The 21,761-nt window shown below is 30.9% G+C and overlaps 1 protein-coding gene across 3 annotated transcripts in view; it reads right to left on the bottom strand.

The window, feature by feature from the left end:
• The window catches only part of LOC132731795 (leucine-rich repeats and immunoglobulin-like domains protein 1), a 28,551-nt gene extending 13,066 nt beyond the window's left edge, over positions 1–15,485 (bottom strand). Inside the window, exons 1-2 of one of the 3 annotated variants that reach the window (XM_060718053.1) lie at positions 15,069–15,485; positions 2,142–2,257 (exon numbers count right to left, since the gene is read on the bottom strand). In XM_060718053.1, coding sequence (XP_060574036.1) covers positions 2,142–2,257; positions 15,069–15,147 — 195 coding nt within the window. In that variant the 5' untranslated portion in view covers positions 15,148–15,485. The remainder of the gene's footprint in view (positions 1–2,141; positions 2,258–15,068) is intronic. The other 2 variants (XM_060718054.1, XM_060718055.1) reach the window with 2 other exon arrangements.
• Positions 15,486–21,761: the final 6,276 nt, after the last annotated feature.

Consider the following 21,761-nt stretch of genomic DNA (forward strand, 5'->3'; position numbering starts at 1 on the left):
ACATGGAAAATCACGTTAATTTGGTATGTAGGTCATGTTATGCACAACTTAGACAAATAGGTAGAATTCAGAAATATCTAACAATTGATGCATCTGAACAGCATGTGACTTCATCGGTTATCTCGCATCTAGATCAGTGCAATGCATTACTGTATGGAGTACCTCAAACATTAATCAACAAACTTCAGATCGTTCAAAATACAGCGGCCCGCATCATCTCCAGAACCACGCACACATGTTCTTAAAGAAATACATTGGCTTCCAGTGCAATTCAGAATTAAGTTTAAAATTTTAACGCATACCTCTTGCTTTGAACGGTCAATCACCAGAATGAAAGAAATGTTTTACAGAAATAAGAAGAAATCTGCGATCCCAGAACAAAGTTCTTACTTTAGCGATACCAAAAAAGTGTAATTGTAACCTACGAGGACAGACAATTTAAATATGCAGCTCTCCAGAACAATCTTCCATTCGGTGTGAGAGACTCAAGTTCAATCGTGCACATAAAACACACTATTTCAAACAGGTTTATCTACAGTTATGTTGTAGTCCATCTGTGCTCCAGAAATTGTAGTTTCACACAATGAAACTTAATGCGATTTCCTATATAAGTCTATATAAATCAAGTAATCCCCGGGGCGGGGCGAGGCCAAATTTGATCTGAGGAAGCCCAAACCTGTGTTCGACACATCGTATCATTAAAAGTAATATTTCTGCCAAAACGTTATTTTTTTTTCAAAAGATACAGAGCGTACACGAAATGACTAAGTGTGACCATGACCAGAAGAAGGTCAAACCTGTGCTATGCACATCGTCTCATTATGGTTAACATTTTGCCGAGTTGTTTTAATTTTCTTCCTCTGGTTCTTTAGATATAGATATATTTCAAGTCTTTTCATGTCAAAAAACATTGATGGAGTAATTCACTTGAAAATGTCTAACTCCATTTTATACGCCCGAAAAAAAATCGGCGTAAATTGTTATTCACCTGACAGTCCGTCTATCCGTTAGCAATTTCGTGTCCGCTTAGTATCTTTTGAACTAATGGAAGGAAATTGAAATTACTTGGCAGAAATATTAACGAACATTATTAGTGAGCACATATTTTGGGCATCATTTGTCTCATTGAAATACTGATCTGGGTTAATTAGCTGGTATAAAGTAGCACAAATTAGATGCTCAAAAGAAAAACTACCAATATAGTAATATAGTAATATAGTAATAAAATTATCCCATGACTACCACTGTTTTTCTGAATGACTGAATTTAATAACCTCTAAATAACATGAGTTTATAAAAACACATTTTAATACGCTAGAACTGTAGACTTCTACAAAAATGATATAATTCATGCTCCTTGTGTCACTATTGGCCCTGCCCCAGGGGTCACTTAGATGGGGAAACTTATTTATATGTATGCCTTCTTGTGTAAAACTTCAATGTCCTGATTAAAAAAACATTATTGTTGTTTACAGTCAGTAAAAACATGTACAATTAGCCAGTTCTTTCCGAAAGTCCTTGTGCCTAAGAAATGTTTTGGTACTATATGACAAACCTGACAAGCTCAACTGAAGAATTATCAATATCGTAAGTTTTAAAAAGCAATTCAAGACATGACCGAATTTAACAGTTCATGTAAATATAGGTTATTAGAAATATATTTTTGATAAAGTTTTGGCCAATTTCCAATAAAGAAAATATATGTATTATTTTTAAAACCTATTTATAATTATATAAAATGTTGTTGCATGAATGTAACAAATTATTGAATGTTAAACAATTGCATTGGAGTACCTATATTTACTTTCTGTTAACTGTATGTAACATCTTTAATTTCATCATACAGGATCTTTAAGCATATATAAATAATTCAAAGTTTGCTTGCGTCAAGACCTTGACATGTATCAATACAGATCGCAACAAAAGTTAAATGAAATGATCATGTACTTATGGCTATGAATCTCTCTGTCTAAGGTGTCACTTAGTAACGGATAGATAATTGAAATGCACGTAAAACATATTCCGAACAAGTGTAACGAACTGGTCTCTTCTTTATTTTGATTACTTTAAACAATACAAATATGTAAAACCTATGCGATCAATAGATTTTGTAAAATACCAAGTTTTATACTAGTACATACGGTTTTTGTTCCAAGATTGTCAACACCACATCGTAGAATGGCAACAGATCCTTTATGTGTAACAACATTTGTAGGTGTGTTGGTAAAACTTGGAAGGGGTCCTTCTGACGATAAAACTACAATATAAGAATTTATTATAAATTTTTGATTTTATTGAATAAGCTCCAAAATTCTAAAAATGCTATGCTTATAGAATCTGACAATCAACAATAGGAGGTATAATTCTCGTCACCTTTCAATCGGCTTATATTCATGTTTTAGAAAAGATCAGGTCTCAAATAGGTGTATTGGAAAAGCCGCATTTGACAGGAGATATTTAGATATACATGTTAAAACATAAGAAGATCTAAACTTTAGTCAGACTGAAATGCGCTCTTTATAAACCAACCACAGTTATATAATTTAATTCGTTGTGATATACTAGTACCTGGGTAATTAGCTGTTTTCTTAAACAATTCAAAATTAATCACAAGCTACGCACAGTCTGGTACCCGGGTTCTGAATAAATAACATTAACATTATCTAACAGCTAGACAATCCGTCTGCTTGTTGAATGATGTTGGATATACGTTGGAAATGTTCAGGTGTTTTGACATATGTCTGCATATTCTGCATGAAGTTGCACGCTCGATATATTATTATATCTTATCTTTTCTTTTTTTTTCTTTTAGATATTCCATCTCGCATTTGTCATGATTCCCGGAGATACACTTTTTTCTACTAATTTTATACTGTTATTCTTTATGTTTTATTCTTTATGTGCTTACAAAAAAAAACGAATGAAGCCTGGCTTTTTATATAAGATGAGGCACAACTTGTCGCCAACCTATCATTTTGACATAGCATGAGGTGAAATATAAAGAATCATTGAGTGTATTAGTTATATAATTAAGGCTGATTTAAATAATCATATATCAGTTTATCTACATGTCCTTATAACAGACATGGTGTATATTAAATATGTATTACTAAAACTTGATTAAAATTTCATCTGCTTTGTTGTATGACCTTTATTTCGTTTCCTAAAGATTGATATACATGTAGTGTTGGTTTGTACAATATGGGATATGTTTGGACTTGTACACAGCTAGAGAAGATTAAAGTTTAGTCATTAGATTGTTTAACTAGACATAACCATTCCTCATTCTGTAAGTACGTATAAGAACATTTTCAATTCTTGAACATGCATTTTTGAATTGCCCTTGATGTTAAGAGTTTGTTTTGTTGTTGCTGTTGCTGTTGTTGTTGTTGTTGTTGTTATGACGCAAATGTCCGGCTGAAAAAAATCAGTGTCCGTTATACAACTCTTAAACAAAAGTAAGATATTTCAACCTAATTATGAAGAGGTTTAATTAAATAATTGTACATGTTAGTGAAAATCTATTAATTACACTTATGGAATCTTGAAGTGGTGTGTTCTTTTTTCAAATGAAGTAATATAATTTTATATGGGGAAGCACATGATACAAGAGCTGAAGAAAGTTTTGTCATTTGTTGGAAAATTTAAGTTTACCTTGTCCGTGTAACGTTTGTAGTGAATGAAGTTATTCATTATAGTTTCGCTAAGCGTCACCATTTTGTATGAATTCGATATTTTTTAGTGTTTTTAGTGCTAGCGTTAGACAGTAAGCCTATTGTTGTAGTGACCTTTAATCATCAAAGACTCAAGATAAAGCTACGATACCTAGCTGTTTGTCGTTTGAGACTGGCTGTTTAATATTTTAAATGTCTATACAGTATGGACGTAATTCGTAGTTTAGAAGATAGTTTTCTCTATCAGCTATCAGCTATCGATCTCTTAAGCACATATGAAGGTCGAATTGAATTTTGACCGCCGATTCCTTGTTTTTAAAAAAAATGCATTGCACAATTAATCATGTCAGTTTGAAATGACGTCATTCTGGTGCCTTTATGAATAGGCATACTTAAGATGATGACATTAAGCCGCCGACGAACTCGCGCTGATATCATTGTATACACACAAGTCTCTCAAATACGCGTTACTAATTTTGGATAAAAAAAAAGACTCCGATATAAAGTGTATTTTTTTTTTAATTTAAATATTTTTTCTTTCCTTTTTTGTTGGTTTTTTTTGTGTGTAAAGTGACAAAATAGCGAGGAGTGTAAGAATTTCTGATATATACATATGAACATGCTTTTCCCCGTCTCTATGTTATTCCAATTATCCGTAAATCCTCTAAACTAGTATTGACCTGGAAAATGAGGTACATATAAACAGAATTGTCTGCAAACACAAAGATGTCTGCTAATTGCTTCGATACTTAAATCCTTTGGGAATACTTCTGTTTTCTTTAGATTGTTTACAAATATTTCTAAATTAAGGCGTATGTTTTATTAAATAAAGTAAACCCAAAAGCATTTCAGAATTTTATTAAAATAAGTGAATAATTTATCAACAAGTAACTAATGAATCATGTAGAATATACGTCGTTACGTTTGTTTTTGAAGAAGTAAACTTTTTTAGAATACATGAATCTACAGGAATAAGAGGTAAGTATTTAACATAGGACATTATAGTTATATATTATGAAGACTTGCAGTACGAGGCCTTCTTGTAATGGAAATATACAAGTATATGCAACTATTAACATTACAATATGTGTGTCATTATTGAATCAGATGATGACTGTACCGAATGAGATACGTTAGTTTAATGTGTACTCATATAATTGATATATGTTATTAACATCTCAATATATGAAAATATGTTTCCAACAAACTGGAATTATATTCTTTATATAAAGTCACGTACTTTTATTACACAAATGTTGATCAGGTCATAGATAACATGAACTATTCATAGAATTCGTTTATTATTGAATTTGGAAATGTTAGGCAGTGCTTTTTTTAATTGGTATTTTTCTTGTCTTCAAGTTTTTCTATCTAGAAAATACGAATATGCACTTCATGGCGTCAACTGAATTTAAAGTAGTCCCTAGTGACTTCTTTGTTCTCAGTTTAAATCATACGTAAGTTAAAAGACGTGGGAAAATTTCTCAAATAACAATATCTACAAAGAAATCAGCTTAATAATTTTGAGCGATATAAAATAAATACAGTTATCAATGGTGTACAGCTCCTAACGGTTTGCTAATGATTATTACCAGTTGCTGAGCATGCTCACGAGTCAAATATAATTTGATCTTACAAAAAAAAACAAATTTTCTTTCTTTCTTTCTTTGTTTTTTTTTCATGCGTTTTGTGTTTTTCAGTCATTTTTACATTTTTTGTAGCGTAACGACATGCACTGTTATTCATGACGTCATCAGATCATGAAGGCACATTATTCTTGTTGAAATAATCACGTAAAATTTCACAAATTTTGTTAGATCAAAATTTTTACAAATTATTTGTCAATTTGCAAGTGCTTCTCGTCATCAAAAACATTTTTATTTACGACAGAGTTTATGCCTAACAATATTTCCAGTTATTTATGATGCATTCTTTTCATCATGAATGATACCAGTCTTAGGACCCGAAGAAATAAAAACATTGTGGGCATTGTAACCAATAAATATATACAACCGGGAAATATAACCATATAAAGAGTATCTCATCTTGTAAGGCCGTGACTTATAACAACATTGTGGGTATTGAAACCAGTAAATTTGTTTGACCCGGAAGTAATTAAAATGATAAGAAGTGTCGGAACCAGCAGTTCTGTACGAAATGGAAATATAACAAAATACAACAAGGAGTATCACAACCAGTAATGTTGTACGGCGAGATATATGAAAACATACTGTATTGGAAATTCTGTAGGACCAGAATATATAACACCACAAAAAGTGTTGTTAATTATCCAATACGGCCTATCCTGTAACGTTAATTTCCAATTAAAGTTTAAAAACAACAACAAAAACTTAAGCGTGCTTTGAAACTGATTTTGGATGATGATTGACAATAATTTTGTTTCTATTTAAAGATTTACGTACTTGATTTATCGCCTACTTAATGACAACAATCCCCGAACAGAGGAAAGGTAAATATTTACGCACAGTGCCTATGCCATGATCAGCGTGGGCAATGTGGCGATTCCATCGCACGTGACCTCAAGGTTACGGAACACGCGCATTTTTTGCCCGATTCAGGTATGTTTTTTATCAATGAATTATATCGTTACTGTTAAGCAGAGTACGCGTGACTGTAAAAGCTATACCACGGTATATCAAAATTATGAAAACCCTTGAATGGTTTTTAAGATAAAAATTATTCTTTAAATACCCAACGGATGAATGGCCGAGTTAAGTTTTTAACACTTTTAACAAACTTAACGTATTAATTTTATGTATGCGATATTCAGATGTATTGTTGTTGTTGTTTTTGTTTTTTGTTTTTTTTTTAAACACGAGAATAGATTAATAGTTATCACAGATATACTCTTTATAATATAACTATGGCATTATCACCTTTTATGGATATAGTTATAGATACATTTTTGTTATTTACTTGGAAATGGAAAGTGCCTTTACGATTCCAACCAGATGTCCTTGTAATCGAAACATTTTTGACAGGATTAAAATTTGCGTCTGATAAATATGAAGGATCCTTGTTACAGGTCATTATGTAAGTTCTCGTGTGTTCATAACATCGATTCATTTATTCATAAACATCTGATTATCTGTATATATTAACCATAAATATCACAGCAAGATAATTGGTGAATTCGTTAAAAATTGTAAAATTGTATATTCATAAATTCAAATATCGTGAATTTGATGAAGTCATAAATTACCTACACCGGTAATTAGTATTGTTAATCAAAGCTTACACTAGAGTGTTTATGGTCACTGACTTACTTGAGAGGATAATTTGTATTCTGATTAGCATCATAATTACGTTGTCAGTATTAGTAATATGTTACATGTGATATATCAAAGATCATATCCCAGCATGAATCAGATATTTCATGATTATTCACCAAGTTTTTCCTTCATATGTAGACAGAATGATGTCTTTTGTAAAAGGTTAATAGGAAAGATGTACTGAAACTTTATGCATAAAAAATAAATAAAACTAATATGTAAAAATGATCAGTAAGATATATATCAGTAATTAATGATGTCCGATATATCCAAATAGACAAAACAGTTTAGTTTAATATTCTTATATTGCCGATGAGTATCAAAATAATTAACTACATTTTTGACAGAAATTCTCAAATAAAAATATATAAATATTAAATATCGGGGTACATGCACTGAAAGATATGTTTAACTATTTTTTTTATGTAAAAGACTCTCATAAAAATACCATACCATGGACTGTTAAAGGGATTGAAAAGCGTAATAAAAAATATTTTTTGAGTTTCTAGTTTGAACGTATATGTCACACCAGCAAGTTTTGAGTCGACAGTATAGGTTTAGTCCCCAAAGTAAAGCTTTAGTGTCTCAAGAAACAGTCCCACAGACCGTCTGTACACATTTTTGTACTGTATCGGCACATGTGTTCATATTTCTGTCACACTGTTACAGTATATCTAGTATTATGAGCCTTGATGTGCGGTGTTGGAGTAAAATTTGTACAATATGAACGTTTATGCATATTGTTACTTTGTCAAGTGCTATATAATTGAATACCAAAACAGTGAAACCATGTACATGTAGCATGAAGGTATGATGACAAACTTTTATTTCTCACTTTGTCAGGGAATTCTGTTGTTGTTGTTTTCATGGAAAGGAAATGAGAAGGAAATGATATAGATCCTCTCCTATAGTGAATGAAATGAATTAAACTGTTCATTTTGTATTTGAATGTCATATGCATGCACAGAGCACTTTTACATAATGATAGTAATGGTACCCGATAATACAAACGAATGATATTTTAGTAATTCTCCCCTACTCTCCCTTCCACACATTGACCATTCATCATTTATTTATAGAACATTAGTCATTATTTATTTATAGAACAACAGTAAGATTTTCTCTCAAGGTTTTTTATGAGACTCACATGTAAAGAATATACAATAGAATGTGAGAATCAAGAAAAAGATCATTGACATGCCAAGGTAGTCATAATAACTAAATATACAACTGTCTTTCATAACAGTTATATATGTATTATTCTAAATGATTCATAAAATAAATATATACATTTACCTTGCAACTTGTAAATTAATATATTAGAATAATAAATCTTTGAGACACGCGTTTTTAATAGCGTAACATCCCCATAATGTCATTTTATCAATATAACATGTATGGCATTTAGAAGAAAAAAAACATGACACTTTATCTGTATAAACATTGATCCCTTGTGTTGGAAAATCCTCTCTAAAATTGATTCACTAATAAATAATGCAGTACTTTAGTTGACATAACATTCTAATAACACGATCATCTGATGATCTCTTAATACATGATCTTATCGGCAAAATCATAATGACTGTAATTTAATGTTTTAATGTTCGGGATATAATTAAATTGTCAAATATCTAAATTATCAATTCCAATTAGTCTTTAATAATCAGCCCGTTAGATTCTAGAAATTGTATTACTTATATTAATTGACTGTTTGATCATTGAAAAATATGATAATGACGATACCCTTAAAATCACTTATGACTAATATCTTATTCATATGTTGCGGTTCGAATCGGAATATCCGTCCCTCGGGAATACGCGCATGGGCGGGTCCCCTCGGGACGGATATTCCGATCTGAACCGCAACATATGGCAGATTGTATTAATTTTGATGACGAAATGCATGGGATTCTATTATATTTTGTTTTTAAGAAAAAAAATCGTTTTTTACCCTTCAAATCCAACTAACAATTATTTGGAAACAAATATGTGAAATAATTTGAGCGTCCTTTAATGTCATTCTCAAGTACATGTTCGCTAAACATGCCATAAAAATGCACGTGTTTTCGTCCGGGAAATAAGCATATTTTATCAGTTTTGTGTGACGTTGGATAATTGATATATTATGTTTTGACATTGTAGGGTTCCACGGCAAAACTTATCTTTCTAGGTCATATGTATGTTCATGTTTATCATATAATTTATTTTAAACTCCCCGATTGGTTTAAACACAACCGTTTTGCTCCATTAGAACATGCACGTTGTCTGATGTTTCTTTTTTTCTAAAATTAAAAGAAAGAAGAAATGATTGGCATTTTTTGTTTGTTTATTTATGGTGCACAATAGGGGTGGGGGGGGGGGGGGGCGCAACCAACTGATTTATCACTAAGGTTTATTACTCGGCGTAATTATATTTAAGTAGAAGGTATATTCAAAAATAATCAAATTACAAAATATCTTAAGTCCAGTTTTGACTGAAAATCGTTGATTTAAATGTAACATTTTGGCACCGAACAGACAAACGTTTGAATGATGGAAAGAATTTGTTTTTGACAAAGTTATGCGTATGAGTATGTGTTAGATGCAACAACATGGCATCAATTAATGTGTTTTTACACAATGTAATAAAATTTGGTAATAAGAATAATTGTGCAAATTTGTGTATGAACAAATTGCATTTATATGGTACCGTTTTTAACCTCTTACTCTGTCGAAAAAAATATTTCAATAGTTTAAATGATATTTCATTTGCTACCTTTTTCTGAGAATTCGAGATGATTTTATAAAATGTTAATTTAACTGATCCCGACATTCTCATTAAACCTGTGTTCACACACAGCAATTTAAATATTATACATTTATACTTGAGGTTATAATTTTGATCATCAAAACTTTATATTATCTTTATAGTTGATCAACGTTTTAGAGAATCATTAACTAGTGAGCACTATTATTTCTCCATTAACGACTGTAGTCTTAGAATAGTCCGAGATTTTATTGCGTTCATCATACGTCTATTGGAAATAAAAAACGTTTCTGGAGTGATCATTAAACAAGAGTCAGTACCTGGTCCAGATGGTAACTATTTATTTGTATTAAATGCTTAATCAGTAAAACAGTTATATGCTTACAACGAGTACAAGGTATAAGTTCATCTAACACATACTCATAAGCATAACTTTGTCAATAACAAATTCTTTCCATCATTCAAACGTTTGTCTGTTCGGTGTCAAAATGTTACATTTTCAGTAAAAACTGGACCTAAGATATTTTGTAATTTGATTATTTTTGGAATATACCTTCTACTTAAATATAATATAATTACGCCGAGTAATAAACCTTAGTGATAAATCAGTTGGTTGCCCCCCCCCCCCCCCCCACACACACACACACACATTTTAGTTTAATGTCTTTTAGCTCGGTTCGTTATATACAGCATTTATGTTATAAATTTCACAAATTTTTGTAAGACCGTAAATGACATTGACGAAATCAATATAATATGTTCCCACTACATCAATAATTTAATTCTTTATTAATATTGTTACTGTATGATATATCTGTTAATGGTTAACAGAGTTGTGCATCATAAATAAACAAACAAAAAATGCCAGTCAGTTCTTCTATCTTTGAATTTTAGAAGACAACGTGCATGTTCTAATGGAGCAAAACGGTTGTGTTTAAACCAATCGGGGAGTTTTAAATAAATTATATGATAAACATGAACATACATATGACCTAGAAAAATAAGTCTTGCCGTGGAGCCCTACAAATGTCAAAACATAATATATCAATTATCCAACGTCACACAAAATTGATAAAATATGCTTATTTCCCGGACGAAAACACGTGCATTTTTATGGCATGTTTAGCGAACATGTGATGAATATTGAATACTTGAGAATGACATTACAGGACGCTCAAATTATTTCACATATTTGTTTCCAAATAATTGTTAGTTGAATTTGAAGGGTAAAAAATGATTTTTTTAACAGAGAAAATTGTCGTTTGCTATAAATGCCGTCTCTTTAATTTTTAAATTCTAACCAATTTTCTAAAATAATAATAATAATAATATAAAATGATAAAAAAATAAAATAGGGTCAATCAGCTTCGTTTTATTTGCCAATAAGTTGCTTATATACTAATGTTTAAACTGGCCTGGTTTTATATTAGTGTTATATGCAAGTCATTATTGTTGCTCGCATTTGAAGGGTAAATGTCATAAATATACAATGACATATAATCATGCTGTTTAAGTATTCTAGAATTTGTTCACATAAAATTGGGCACTGCACTTAAGTTCTCATTATCTGCTGTCGCCAGAGTGGAAGAATGCTATAATTTATAATGTTTTGCAAATAACATCATTACACGAGAACAGTATTTTAAACATATTCTTTAGACAAGTATACTCCAAAGTATTCGTGAGTAAAAGTTTATTAAAGAAGTTTAAAAATTTAACACTCACCGATTACACCGTGATACAAAGTAGTTCTTTGGAACTATTAGCCAATGTTATACATTGAATTAACTTTTAAAATCAAAGTTAATAATGATAAAACAAACACGCACGCAACAATCGCACACACATAATACTTGCTGCTGTTGTTGTTGTTGGTGTTGGTGGTGGTGGTAGTGGTTTTTTGTTATTATTGTTTTTATATATAAATATTGTACTGTTTACTTTTATATTTCTAAATTTACTTAATTTAGGTTGACTTTTAATCGATACATTCGAATAGTCATTAGATTACTATTTGTTTTTTAGCGTAGGTTAAACCGAAATACCGTATCCGTTCTGTGTATTCTTACTATTGTGTTCGAGGTCCTTATCTGACAGACAGATAGGGCCGAGAAGTTGCGATTGACGAGGAGACTGTAATAATTTATTTATTTATTTATTTATTTTATTTATTTTATTTATTTTATTTATTTTATTTATTTATTTATTCATTTATTTATTCAAGTTTAAGTGTTGATTTATGTTGCACTTTGCCATCGGTATAACTTGAACTTGTTTTGTCCTGACACAAATAACCAAACATGCCGGTTTGTCAGTAGACTACTAATACATGTTATTTTGTGGCATTGAGATACCTTACTTAAACTTACAGAAGAAATTCAATATTATGTAATCTAAAAATTTAGTTAAGCTTTACGAGATTTTTATTTATTAAAATCAGCACTGGTAAAACTTATATATCAAGATGCATAGTATAAATGTTACATTATCAATCTACTACAGATCTGTGATATAAGTTCAGATAATTTCCACGACGAGCGGATGCTGCAATGCATATTTTACGATGTTTTTACAGTCTATTTGCCACATGTATGATAAAAAGGTTTAAGTAAAAGTCGAGTTTTAAGAGAATACTTAGGAAAAATGTCAAGAAGACACAGAAAAACTGATTATACTGATGGAATAATAAGTAGTTAGGAGATCTATACACGTGTTATTAGTTAACATAACAAAGACTTGTGTTGATTAGGGTTAAAGTATGCCGTAGAACTGGCAAGTTATTAATGTCGCATTACGCTCGTATGTCTGAGTGTTTGTTCACGTAACAACGTCATAATTAACATGTAAGACAAAGTAACGTTGATGTGTTATTATGTAATGTATATTTTACCCGACAACACTATTCGTGTATGTAAATTGCTTTGTTTGTTTGTTTAGTCGTGTTAAGTGCCGGCTAGACAGTATTCCAGTCATTTACGTTACATGTGTTTCCGGTCTATATAATTTTAACATATTACAACTTCTCAACATAAGAATTTTAAACAGCATTAAAAGACTAAAAGAGTAAGATATATTATTGTCTACCAAATCATTACCAAGGACTTGAAATAACAAACTCATGTACGAAGATATACTGGGACAGTTGGACAAGGAATAAATAAGAAGTCAGAATCTCAGAGGTCATTAGATACCACAAGAAAGCATATGATATTGTGGAAGTATTGATACATAATTTAGACCCAGTTCACTCCAGTTACACCCTGTAAGGATCCTTTCAAATAGAGCACTAAGGGTTGCAGCATTCTTAACGGTTGCCGTATAGAGGTTCCCGAGATCTCTTTTCGATGTTTTTTCCCGAACGAGGTTCCAAAATTTTCAAAAAGAGATGTATCCGGATAACTATTTGCTTTTTGTCTGATAGAGATCCTAAATTATCTGATACCAGATTGTTTTTGGATGATAATAGAAGATTAATTGCATGAACAAACGCATGACGAAAAGATAACAATATTTCGATACAATAGTACATCTTGCAAAAATTACTGTCTGTATCAATTTGTCAATTTGTTCGTCCGTCCGTTTATCGTCAGACTTTCTGGACGTCCACAAGGCTATCTATTTTTCTTTCAGTCCGACCCACTCTCTCTATTTGTCTTTGTAGAAATGACATTTTGTGGTTGTTAAAGTTCATTCTGAGATAATGATAGCCTTGTTTTTAACATATATCTATTTGTTTATGACTTTTTTGTCATTCCTAACTTAATTATATGAAAATTACGATATATATAAGTTCTTTGAAACTTATTGAAATCGCTGGCTTATAGCTGGCAGATAGCTGCTTCAGTTTCGGGATCAATGAGTGAAATCATAAGTGTTTGATCAAAATCTCAAGAAATCCTCTAAAGTGCTTTGAATTAATAAGCACAAAATAAACCCCTGTCCGGAATCATAGTGAGCATCATCTGATTTAGAGATATAATAAACCCCTGTCCGGAATCATAGTGAGCATCATCTGATTTAGAGATATAATAAACCCCTGTCCGGAATCATAGTGAGCATCATCTGATTTAGAGATATAATAAACCCCTGTCCGGAATCATAGTGAGCATCATCTGATTTAGAGATATAATAAACCCCTGTCCGGAATCATAGTGAGCATCATCTGATTTAGAGATATAATAAACCCCTGTCCGGAATCATAGTGAGCATCATCTGATTTAGAGATATAATAAACCCCTGTCCGGAATCATAGTGAGCATCATCTGATTTAGAGATATAATAAACCCCTGTCCGGAATCATAGTGAGCATCATCTGATTTAGAGATATAATAAACCCCTGTCCGGAATCATAGTGAGCATCATCTGATTTATAGATATAATAAACCCCTGTCCGGAATCATAGTGAGCATCATCTGATTTAGAGATATAATAAACCCCTGTCCGGAATCATAGCGAGCATCATCTGATTTATAGATATAATAAACCCCTGTCCGGAATCATAGCGAGCATCATCTGATTTATAGATATAATAAACCCCTGTCCGGAATCATAGTAAGCATCATCTGATTTAGAGATATAATAAACCCCTGTCCGGAATCATAGTGAGCATCATCTGATTTAGAGATATAATAAACCCCTGTCCGGAATCATAGTGAGCATCATCTGATTTAGAGATATAATAAACCCCTGTCCGGAATCATAGTGAGCATCATCTGATTTAGAGATATACCACAGCAGACATGATACACTTATATTTCGCTTTACTTCTCTCCTCATTTACAGTTTTTATTATAATAATTTACTGTTGCACAACTGTTGTAATCTACTAACCAACATATTCTAAATGTAATGGGTAATGTAATTCAAATAAACGTAGCTATGTATTGTATATATTGTACAGTAGAATGCTCAAAATACATATAACATCAATATTAATTAAAAAAAATAAAATAAGTTTACCACTCCCACAACCCCATCCCCACCACTCCCCCAAATAACAAACATACAAAACGAAACATAACAAAACGAAGCAAAAATATATACAGTCATCTATAATAATAACAAAACATCATTAGTTATATATGATTACTAAATTATTATATCATTACGCAAATTTTATATAATTTAAATATGTTTATTAAATTATATTCTCAGACGGTCGGTAAATCATATCGATATTTGTATAACATTAAAACATTATGGAAGATAGCAATGAAATAATGCATAATAAAATTGAAATAATGGAGCACTTTGCATTTTTCTGAGTTATATTGTGCCTTTGAGCAGAACATTTCTCATTCATCTAATTATATTTCACGTACACTTGTGATTTAATATCTTAAAAATTCGACTTACCTAAACAAATATTTTGAAGAAAACAGCATAGTATTAAATAACATTTAATCCTAAATATTCTCCAATCCACGACATTCATTCTGTAAGCCGGACACTTTCACTAATTAATTCCATTGAGTATATATATCGTTCAGTTATTCCACTAATTTCAATCTCCGGCAAGCATTATTCCTGTAATATATCTTAAACTGTACATCATTGGTTTCCAGTCAGCCTTCATTTGAAATAGGACCTGAAAGCAAATTAAAAATTATTTATTTCTCTACTGCTACTAATTCCATGTGCTTTGTACACTTAACTCCAATAACTGCTATTTCGTTATTCAAACATCGCCAAGAGAAACATAAACGTTGTGAGAGATATTAGACAGATAGTGGTTGGTATTATACAGCAGACGAGAGTTTAGTTGCCAACAGTAAAGCTAAAGGCATCCACGATTCTAGATTATAACAAATGATGTGACGTCTATAATTACTGTCTTCATGTAAGAATTTCTACACAAAGTAGCCCACATGAATTTGATTATATTCAATACTTTTCTTTTATGTCTACCACAAGACTTTTGTAAAATTAAATTACTTTTTTAATTCATCTAAATTAGGTAATTTATAACAATACAAACATTGGGAAAAATATAGGAAAACAATTATTAGTAAAGAACTTAAATTAAAAAAAATAATTATAGGTCATTTCTAGACATCCACTTTAACGTTCGTGTAATAATTTCCTAACAATTTTCTTTGTTTCATTGCGTGGATATCTATGGACAGCACGCTAACTATAAAAGATAAATAGTAGTATGGCTTTCATTCATGAAGTTTGCAGACGGCAGCAATTTTATGGTACTTAATCGGGAAACGTAATAGTTCTTGCATGAACCCCCCCCCCCCCCCCAAAGTTGCAACGCTTCTATACCGGCACGAACTATTCTCGTTTCTATTCCATCCACTTACTGGGCTTTTATAATACATATACTTTTATAAAAAAAAATATACAGCAGATCGATTTCTTTGGTTTTTATCATGATAACAGTGTTTTTAATAATATTAATAATAATAATAATAATAATAATAATAATAATAATAATAATAATAATATGATGATGATGATGATGATGATGATGATGATGATGATGATGATGATAGAAGGCATGGCTGTCTTTTTCCTTATTATCATATTAATCATCATCACTACCTCTGTATCGAAGACCATCACCAGCATATAATTGCAAGAAAATTTTGTTTAAATAGTAAAACAGTTTTGAAAATTATCTACATGGTATATATATATTACAATTATTTGCAAATTAACCAATGCATTTCTCCAACAACTTTTTTTTACATTCGCAATATTTCTTTTAGCTTCATCTATTTATTCAGTCATGGTTCTTTTATCTGTTTGATATATGAATTGTTATTTTGGCTGATTTTCATGTAGCATTGTAAAAATATTTGCCCTCATCTTGAGCTAATTTAGAAAACTAGAACACGCTCATAAAATATTATGGCATTTGCAATTACGTGATGACGAAGTCACTTATAATCCACAACAAACCCGTACATTGAACGATTCAACCAAGTATTCATACATTGATACAATTAATATACCCTTTAACATTTCTGTGATATTTATTTCTAAATGGATTGTATAAATTTATATATTTACAATGTCAATATTACATGTTGTTGTTGTTGTTGTTTTGTTCGTTTTTTAATTTGCAAAATCAATTTGATTAAAATTTTTATCACGTATGAAACAGTATATCTAACAAATATTGAAGATTTTAGAATTTCAATAAAAGCAGCAATATTGTTATTGAAAATAAACCTAATTATATGTTACTTTTTTTTTAATCTTGGAAAGATGAGACCTAGTTTATAAATCCATAAATGTTCATATCCTTTTGAAACAAAAATTACACGATTACAGGTTATTTGTACACGCTTTATTGTCGAATCATCCACATGAAAGTATTCAAAAGAAATAATTTTCCCATTTACTTCGTCCTTCAATACCAGAGGCAACTGAATCAACAATAGCACTAATTTGTTTATATATGTAATCAAAACTCTAGGTATTCTGTACTGTCTAATATAAAGAAAAGGCATGTCATAACCTCAAATATTTATCAACAAAAATCTTTTTGTTGTTGTATTAAATGAAAGCCGATACCATATGATAAGAATTAAAATTGGATTTTTTATTGAACCAGATTAAAACGCGACAATGCGGACACAACGTTTTTCTTCTGATTATAGTTGTTATTTTAAAATTGTAGGAGCCATTACTGATCAAGGCTTTAAATAAATATTTGTTTGGTTATTGTCCGCTAATCTATTTAGGCGTAGCGTATTAGTTTACAGATGGTAAACTATTATAAGTGATGCAACTACCAATATCAACTCAAAAAGGAACGATGACGCAAATTTCAAAACTAATATATTTGTAAAGCTACGGCAAATTCAAATTAGCGTTTTTTATTATCAAAACTAAGATATAGTTACTCGTATGTCAATTCTGAAATAAACGCGAGGTGACATACACAATACATATTTGCGCTAAATTTTCATTCTAGGTTATGAATAAAACAAGGGTTTATATTTGAAAATATTTTATTTTGACAGAAAAAAATACCAAAGAACAATAACTAAACGTTTATATTACGTTCCTATTCACGTACAGCTTAGTTTCTGTCATTGACCGGTTTCTCTGTTTTATAATCTCATGTCTTCCATTGCTTATATAAATGCAATGTACATTTTAAATATATTAGATTTTCGTTCAATGAATGAAAAATGGTCTAGCCTAAAGATTTCCTGTCTCCTTTGCCCGTACTTGATTACCGTAATTTAGGCTCCAAACTGATATTTTCGTCTCAATTTTTACCTTAATTTGCGGTCACTTATACAGGAGTTTATAACAGGGTTTGGTCAGTCTCTAACTACGCGCCAGGGCGTCTAGGTCTGCGGTAGGCAATTATAGACACGTTAAAATTAATTTATACTTATTAATATCAAGCACAAGTCTTGTAAACCTTGATTTATACGATTTTATTATACAATGTATTACAAATGTATTTCAAATGAAACAGTCCATAATTCACATTCATTTACTAATTTCACATGGATATACACAAAACCATTATTTTATGAATTTCTTCATGTATTCCTGTATTTTCTACACTGTGCTCTTTTCACGAAATGTAATTAAATAAGTGAAAATTGCTGTTAACACAAAATAAAATAATTTGTTTAGTAACAAATAAAATGTGCTTCACACTTTAATATTTTTATAGTGCATGTCAATGAAGTATTGTTTGGTTACAACAGTACTTAGACAATGAGATATTGTACATTACAACAGTACATTGCAAAATTTTTTAATGTAATATTGTATGGTCACTACAATACATGGTCAATGAAATAGACAGTGAATTCTGTTTTCGATCATTATAACATGCTGTATGTTATTTTATTAGAGAATATGTAGTAAACTTTCATCAACCCATAGCATACTGGCCTCAGTACAACCTGTGTAAATATCAGCTGGCACATTCATTATAAATAATGTACTTATGTCTACTTTCACATCTGTATGTGTTTTTTTTTAAACTTAATTTAGGTGGACTCGATATGTTGGAAAATCTTAGACATGTTTAGTTAAGACCAAAATACTCTATCAGTTCTGCTTATTCTTACTATTGTGTTCGAGGTCCTTGATTAACTTACCTCACTCCCTTATCCCAATCACTGACATAAGCATTATTTCATCCTCAACAAATGCGATCCCGCGGGGCCAGAAAATATATAACGCCGTTTAGATTAAGTATGTGACCACCTTTTACAGCTGTAACCTGCCATTTAACAACTGTTATTGTAAGAATAAAAATCTGCAAACACACACATTATTACAAAAAAAAGAATTTAAGAAAAATTTTTTTTATATATAATACTAATCTATTCTTTAGATTATAGTTGTATAATTATGATGCTTGGTCATTATGTTTCCTTTGTACATTTGGTTGTTTATGATTTACTATACATACATGCATCATTTATTAGACTTGTATGTGCATGTATTATATCTACATACAGATGTACATGTATTATATCTACATACAGATGTACATGTATTATATCTACACACAGATGTACATGTATTATATCTACATACAGATGTACATGTATTATATCTACATACAGATGTGCATGTATTATATCTACATACAGATGTACATGTATTATATCTACATACAGATGTACATGTATTATATCTACATACAGATGTACATGTATTATATCTACATACAGATGTACATGTATTATATCTACATACAGATGTACATGTATTATATCTACATACAGATGTACATGTATTATATCTACATACAGATGTACATGTATTATATCTACATACAGAAATCAAACTGGAGCTATCAATGACAGTGATTTACTCCTATAACATATCTTTTAACGTAAATCAAAAATCTATTATACTGAAAAATGCAAAAAAAATCAAAATGTTGGTCAGTGTTATGGTATTCGTACAATGATATTATATGATGTATAACAAAAATATGCTAATGTAATAGCTTGAGTAACTTCTAGAATCAAAGAAAAGCTGCACTAAAAAGTGTATTTCTCTATATAATATATACATGTACGTAAAAAAGCAGAAAAAGGGCCATAATTCTGCCAAAAAAGTTGGCAAAACACCGAAATATGCACCAGGGCTCTTGATGAGTTGAGAACAAAAGTGTATTTTCCAGGTTTTTTTTAAAAAACAATAGGGCAATATAATTCCGCAAAAAATGTTTTAATCATAAGACTCCGGCAATTTGCACAAGGACACTTGATGACAAAGCTTCTGTGTAAATTAAGACAAAGTCGCTTGAGAAATACAGTAGAAGTTGATAAAACAAGTGTATTTCTCTGGGTTTTTATAAACAAAGGGCAATAATTCTTCTAAAACTGTCTGAATCGCGAAACACGAAAGAAACAGAAGTGTATTTTCTTTTTTGGTCTTTCTTTCTTTCTTTTATCTGTCTTTCTTTCTTCTACAAAGAGCCATTATTGCGCCGAAAATATATGAATCGCAAAAATGCGCCAAGACACGTGTTGATATACCTTCCAAAATTGTTTGAGAAATGTTGTAGCAATCGAGAAAAAAACTGTATTTCTCGTTTTTGTTGTTATAATAAATCCACCGAATATGTTTGAATCGCAAAACATCGACAATATGCGCCAGGGTACTTGAAAACAAATCTTCTAATAATTTGAATGTAAATAAAATCAATTTAACAACACACACAAAAACTGGCATTCTTTTTTTAATAAAAATTATATTATTATTATTATTATTTTGTGGGGGTACGTCGCACCAACACCGTATAGGTCGTATGGTAACTTTCTAGCTCTACTGGTAGAGGAAGTTACTCCCAACACTAGACAATCCAAGGTATGTTCCTTATAATATGAAAAACAACAGTTAATAAAGAAACCTGTATCACCAAATCTCCTTGACTCACTGACCCCTAACTTCATCCAAAGGAAGAAGACCACCCAAGTTATCTATCAACTAAATATGAAAGACATTTGTCAATATATCAAGGTTGTATGAGCAAGGGTTAGCACTGTTGGCATTGACCCCCACTACCCCTAACACCATACAGAGGTAAACGATTTCTCAAGTTACTTCCTACCATATTTTTTTCGGTATTGGTGACCTTGTCCCAAATGATCCCCAACTATACCCGAAGGAGGAGAACCATCCTATGCATGACATTATTAAACATGAAATACATCAGTTTATTAATAAAGACAGTACTGAGCAAAAATGTAAAATAAATTAAACCAGTCATCTTGAAATTGACCCAAAACTTCAAGAAATGTTAGAGGACTATCCATGTAAAAATACGGAAGGTATCATTAAATAAATTTAGTTATTAGGAGAAATTTACGAATAATTCAACTTGCCGGAATAAGCCCTATTTTCAAAGCGATAAAAAAGGAAAATAACTTAAAAAAATGAATGACACAATTATATAACTTGGCAAAGTCGACATGTACTTTGTAATTTTAATTGTGTGTAAATTATGAAGTTATTAGTACAGATAGAACTTAAGATATATCCAACTTGTCGTTTTGATTTAACCTCGTATGGACAGACGGACGGTTCAATTACTACATGTTAATTTGCTCGGTGGCATAAAGATATTACTTTAAAGCAGATTTTGAACCTAGACCGCTCACCTGACAGGCCAAATTTACATACATCCAGTTTGCCATGGCGACTGACTGTGACATATATAATAACACATCTTTACTGCTACATTAGCTAAAATAGCATCATTTTGCAGACAGCTCGGTTTATTGTGTACACATTTAAAATATATATTCTATAAGTTCTTCATATTTATCAAAACATTATTACAAAATAAATGTATTATCAAAGATAAGTTCACCTAAACGTCGGACGGGAGGACGGACAAGGCGACATCTATATTCACTCCCTTCGGGGAGCATACTAAAATATGTGTTTGTAGGCACGTTATTACGTTCTATAAAAAGTTTGTGACTGACAACGTATTGTTATGTTCTGTTTTTCAGCAGTAAACTACAGTCGTTGAAACATATAAAATAGCAAAACATTTGTTCTCTACAGCTTCCTTTAATTAATCTTGTGTACATTTTT

The sequence above is a fragment of the Ruditapes philippinarum genome, unplaced genomic scaffold (genome assembly GCF_026571515.1).
Source record: "Ruditapes philippinarum isolate M1 unplaced genomic scaffold, ASM2657151v2 ctg63_1_1_1_1, whole genome shotgun sequence".
In the NCBI taxonomy this organism is placed as follows: Eukaryota; Metazoa; Mollusca; class Bivalvia; order Venerida; family Veneridae; genus Ruditapes; species Ruditapes philippinarum.